The sequence below is a fragment of the Puccinia triticina genome, chromosome 9A (assembly GCF_026914185.1).
Source record: "Puccinia triticina chromosome 9A, complete sequence".
Lineage (NCBI taxonomy): Eukaryota > Fungi > Basidiomycota > Pucciniomycetes > Pucciniales > Pucciniaceae > Puccinia > Puccinia triticina.
In genome coordinates, this window is record NC_070566.1 from 550,603 (window position 1) to 556,333 (window position 5,731).

At 46.8% G+C, this 5,731-nt stretch overlaps 1 protein-coding gene across 1 annotated transcript; it reads right to left on the bottom strand.

Annotated features, from left to right (window-relative positions):
- Nucleotides 1–2,204: 2,204 nt before the first annotated feature.
- PtA15_9A43 (uncharacterized protein) lies at nucleotides 2,205–3,815 on the bottom strand (the record flags this gene model as incomplete). The annotated part of the gene is made up of 7 exons (XM_053172648.1): nucleotides 2,205–2,233; nucleotides 2,302–2,804; nucleotides 2,900–3,048; nucleotides 3,143–3,292; nucleotides 3,357–3,416; nucleotides 3,499–3,536; nucleotides 3,683–3,815. The coding sequence occupies 7 exons, from the start codon at nucleotides 3,813–3,815 to the stop codon at nucleotides 2,205–2,207; spliced, it is 1,062 nt and encodes a 353-aa protein (XP_053023474.1).
- Nucleotides 3,816–5,731: the final 1,916 nt, after the last annotated feature.

Genomic DNA, 5,731 nt, shown 5'->3' on the forward strand with positions numbered 1-5,731 from the left:
TACCCTCCGGCTGCGGCTCCAGTACCACCGCCACAAGTATATACAAAGTATATCAATCCACCTCCCCCTGTGCCACCCAATTGATCCACAGGTTGCATCCCACTTTCTGTCCTTCTTATTAACCCTGCCCAAGTGGCCCCATTCCCCCCCCCCCCCCCTCAACAGTTACAGCAGTCTGGTTCCCAGTTTTTTTTTTTTCTTGCCCCCCCTCTCCACCCCCCCCCCCCCCCCCCCTTGGCAGCAGCATCAATGCTGCCCAAAAAAACGTAGGCACAAAATTTGTATGAATTTTTAGACCAAGCTCTGAACCTACACACAAAACGTGTATGAATGAGCTCCAAAAATGTATGAATTTTTCAAAAATATGGGAATTTAGGTTACTGTGTTCCATAGGGGCTTTCCTGGGTCCTGTGGCTACAGGTGTAGGATCTGTAGATATCTGCAGGCTTGTGAATCCAATATCCCAAGGCATGATGGTTGTAATTCCTTGGTTTACATTTCTTTGTGTTTTTTATTTTTAAAACATTAGTACAGCAAAAATGATAAGGATTGGGGAGATGAGACCATGAGCGCCATTTGAAAGCTGAGATTGAGAAGTGTAATTTGGCTCTGGGGCAGGTCCACAGGAGCTGAGGGGGAGGCTGGGGGATGCTAAGTATTTTTCCTCCAGCCATTGGAGATTTCTTTCTCCGCCAAAATTTTGACTTTGTGCACAAGTCCCTCCCTGCGGGAGGGGCCGCTTCACGGTCAGCCACAGCAAGCCTCCCACCAGGGGGACTTGTGTCAAGTTAGGATTTTGCTATGTCAACCCCGCGGCCTGAGAGAATTTCAACTTTTGGTGGGCACTTTTTTATAATCAACATAGCACATGGGTCTCTGGACCAAATTCCTTCTGGTTTTCATTTCTGGGATCACCCAAGCTGTCCCCAACTATGTACTCATTTCCATATCCCCCCAGCCCTTTTCCTTGATCTGCAATACCTTCTGTAATATTGTCAGTTTTGGATCCTGTACAGTGCAACATGTGTAATGAAGGATGAAGCAGACCCAATGGTGGTCATAAAAAAGGAATTTGAGTGCCACTCAAGGCCTCAAAAATTTTGAAGAATATGTAGAAAGATTCTCCATGATCTTCTGCATCTTTTGTTCCCCCAACACCTAATCACCCAATGAGAATTGGTGCTGCTACAAAATGTCAAAAAACAGCATTTTGAAATTCTCTCAGGCCATGGGATTGACATAGTGTATCAGTCCCTCCTTTGGAGGGTCCCTGCGGGACAGCGCCCCCCCACCACAAAGAGAGGGACTTAGTTAAGTTAGGATTTGTGCCAAGTGCCATAATATTTTTGTTTTCCTGGCTTCCATATGATTCTTCTTTCCAATTTGAAAACACATTTCTTTGCATGTTGACCTGAAGATAAAGTCTGCAGCTCTTCCCCCATAGTGCACAACACAAACAAGAACATCATTCTGAGAGGCTTTACCTTTCTTGGCTGGAACCATATTGATCACACAGCAAATTTCCTCCAACATTGGAGAATTCATGTTGGTAGAAGACATGGAGCCACAATCACACAGGGAAAATGGCCCATCAGAGGAGCACGTGTTTGTTGGTGAGATATGAGGTTTAAGGAGTAGTTTTCCGCTCACCCTCTTGCATCTTTTGGAGAGTAAAGCCAACAGTTGACCTCAGGAGTCACCTGTGACCACGTGCCACCATTGGGCTAGTGGAGGACTTCCCGTCGGCATTTAAAGAGCTTTAGATGCCCCTCTAACTCCTAAATGAAGACCTCTACCAAATCAACAATCAGTGCACATGAAAGTCATGAGCTGTAGGGTTAGGAAAACATTTTCCCTTCTACCAAAAATTAAGAGTCTGGATGTGTAAATTCAGATCTGGGAGGCTCCTAGACTCGACGGGAAGTCCTGCAGTCATTCTTTAGTAGAGCTGTTTGGCCCCTGGATGATGTGTACCTTGGGGCTGCTTCATCTGTTGAAGTTGTGCTGGGTTCAACATGCTCACAGGGGTTTCTATCTAGACATAAGAAATGTTTGATTTTTGTTCAAGAAGATGCGAGTTGAACGAACAACGGATTTGATGTTGGATGTTGTTTATAGGTATGAACTTTGTAGACACAAGGGGGGTACAAAAGCAGTTTTCATTTCACTAATCACAGGGGAAAGAAATCCGGAACGCCTTTGAATTATTGTCGACCTTGAACAAATTTAACACCTAAGGATGAGAGATGAGAGCATCAGCAAAGTTCTTAAAAGAAACAAAGGGCCAAGGGAATCAAGTACCTTTTTCGATGTTCTTTTTCAATTCGGGCAAGCAGGCATTGATCAACTCTTGTTCTTCGTTGGAGACCGATCCAATTGGCAAGATCTTTCCGACACCCTCAGGTCCAAGTTCTACGTTAGAAGCGAAGTACTCGACGCCCTCTTTCTCGTACAGGTGGCTCTTGACAAACGTAGGCTCGACGATTCCTTTAGCGCCTCCAAGAGCTTTCATCAACGACTCGGTGAAAACGGCAGCGGCGTAAGCCATCGATAAGGTGGCTGAACCAGCGCCATCCTTGGCCTGTACAACTTCGTCCCCACCAAATTGGATGCGCTTGACAAGTGCCTTGTAGGCTTCTCCGGTGACTGACTTTCCCTGAGTGGTTTGCGAAAGTAAGGGCACGATGGTTACACCCGAGTGTCCACCAATTACTTGAACGTTGGTGTCGTTGGGGTGCGATTTCGCGATGCTTGACAAGAACGCGGAGGCTCTCACGACATCGAGTGTAGTCACACCAAATAATCTACCGATGATTCAATTGATCAACCCACTCGATCAGTTCATGGGATTCCGCGTGTGAACATTTCTGGTTCGGAACAACGATCGAATATTGCCTACCGTTTTGGGTCGAATACGTTATGTTTCTTGAACACTTCACCAACGATTGGAACTGTCGAGTTCACGGGATTGGCAATAATTAACATATGAGCTTTGGGGCAGACTTTGGCAGCTGCAGTTGCCAAGTCGGCAGCAATCGATGCATTCATCTGTCAACGTTGAATTTTGAGAAACGAGTCATTAGTTGCTGATGATCTACGCAGCTTTGACGACCGCTCCAGGCCTGGATGAAGAGAGTCTTACGTTGAACAAATCGTCACGAGTCATTCCAGGCTTTCGAGGAACACCGGCGGGGACCAAGACAATCTGGGCACCATCTAAGGCCTTCTCAAGTCCTTGAGCATCGGGCAAGTAACCTTTACACGTGGAAGGGGTATTAACGTGAGACACATCCTGAAGTCACAGCACCACGTCAGTGAAATGACATGAAATACTTGAGCTTAATTTGGCAACTTACTGCTGCGACACCAGGGGATCCTCGGACGTCGTATAAAGCGAGCTCGGATACCAGAGAACTCTTAAAGGCAAGCGGGTTCAAAAGGTCCGAGTTAGTCAAAAAGCCAAGAGCGAAATCGTATTATCAGTCTCCTAATACAAACCTGCTTCATCAACAAACTCAAGGGCTGTCCGATCCCTCCTGAGACAGACGTAGGTAGGAAAAAGATATATAGTCAGTAAAGATGCCAAGACGGCAGCACACGCGTTACTTTCCCCTCGGAGCAAAATTTACAATGGCGAGACAGAAAAGCGATGTGGCATGTTTGAATGTGACAAACTACGAACCAGCTGCACCCAAGATAGCAACCTTAGTCAAGTTCTGCGATGAGGAAGAAAATTGACGGGCGATCGAGTGTGGGTTGAGGATGGTAGAGGAAACATTCTGGCGAAGGATTGATGAGATCGGTGCGATAGTCATGATGCTGATAAGATGAGGGTGATAGATGGGTTGGTGATGACTTCTGGCAGGGTGATGTAGTTAATGGTCGACAGGGGGCGAGGGGGGGGGGAGGGGGGTGATTTTATAAGGCCACAACTCGACGTCGGGCGGAAGCGGAAGCTGATTCTTACGTCAGCTGGTCGATCACATTCACAACGTCGGATCAGGCCGGATCCCAGCGGATCCAGATCAACATCATCCATCCACATGCGCTCTGTTGCAAACTTAACCAAGTGCCTCACTGCTGAGGGCGTGTGTCTTGCGGAGCGAGCCTCCGACAGCCATCGACAGGATGGACTGCTAGGGTCTGGCGCCCTATCTCCCCTATTTCCCGGGGCTAGATTCTAAATTATGGTGAGAGGAATTTTCAAAAGTGTATAATTCCTTGCTTCCAAAGCTTTGTTCTGATTGAATTTGCTGAGGCTGAAGACTGGCTTGTGCCTGTCCAACCTGGAAAATTTAAGGCATCTCAATAGGGGGGTTCATGTTAGGCTGATTTTGAAATCAGTCAAAAAACCTTGTTAAAAATTGATGGCTGCTCATGCAGGTCTATGCAAGGATATTCTAGAAAATAAATAGAGTTCTCAGCAAGACCTCCCCTTTGAAGACCTTGCTGAAGGGAATGCTTATGCAGTATTTTTTTTAAGTTTATGCAGGAAGCGTGCATGAGAATAGATTTGAAACCATCCGTGACAAGCAGACAAAATCAGTCTACAAACCTTGCTAAAAAATTGATGGCTGCTCATGCAGGTCAATGCAAGGATATTCTGGAAAATAAATAGAGTTCTCAGCAAGACCTCACCTGTAAAAGCATCTCCAAAGGTCCGGGGGGCAGTTGGCCTGTGTTCCCCGGCCCGCCAACACATTTCACAGCAGTCGCGGCTCAGCTCCAATTATGGACTGGCAGTTTAAGCCACAATCTGACTGACAGCTCACTCCTCCAGCACCATCCACCACCCTCTGCGAGCCTTATTCTGGTCTCCGGGATGCATGTATATCAATGACTGGAACGTTCTGGTCATTGGGAGACATGTATCTCAATGACCGAAGCAAACCCTGTCATTGAGAGAAGGAAACACTCCTCTCAATGACCCAAGCAGACCAGTCATTGAGAGGAGTTAAGCTTACATTATACTCCTCTTGATGACCTGAGACTGGAGAGAACCACACATGTATCTCAATGACCGGAGCAAACCTGGTCATTGAGTGGAGGAAACACTGCTCTCAATGACCAGAACGGACCACTCCTCTCAATGACCGGAACGGACCCAGTCATTGAGGGGAGTGTTTACTCCTCTCAATGAACGGAACGGACCCAGTCATTGAGGAGAGTGTTTGATGACCAGAACAGACCCAGTCATTGAGGGGAGTGTTTACTCCTCTTGATGACCGGAAAAGACCCCATTATTGAGATAAGGCTTCGTTGATTCAATTGAGGAAGTTTTTTTTCTTGCTTGGTGAGCTGCAAGCAGAAGTTTGCATGTGTTGACGAGTGGATGGAGGTATGTGTGGTCAATTGCGGCCGGGAGGCAACCCGCGGAAGTCAGCAGGTGATCGCGGGTTTGACTGCCCCCGGCAATGTTCCCTGGATTGTTCTGTGCGTCCGTTGGAACGCGAAAAAGGAACCCGGGCAGCCAAAGTTTGCCCCCAAACACCCAGTTGCAGCTCCGTTGGAGATGCTCTAAAGGCCTTGCTGAAGGGAATTCTTATGCAGTATTTTTTCTAAGTTTATGCAGGAAGTTTGAATGAGATTTCAAATCATCCGTGAAAAGCAGTCAAAATCAGGCTAACATGAACCCCCCTATTACTTCCACTCCAAAAAAAAGAATCAAAAACAGAAAACACCCAAACAATTTTACACAGAAATGGCCTGTGCTCAACCCTTCAGTTTCAAT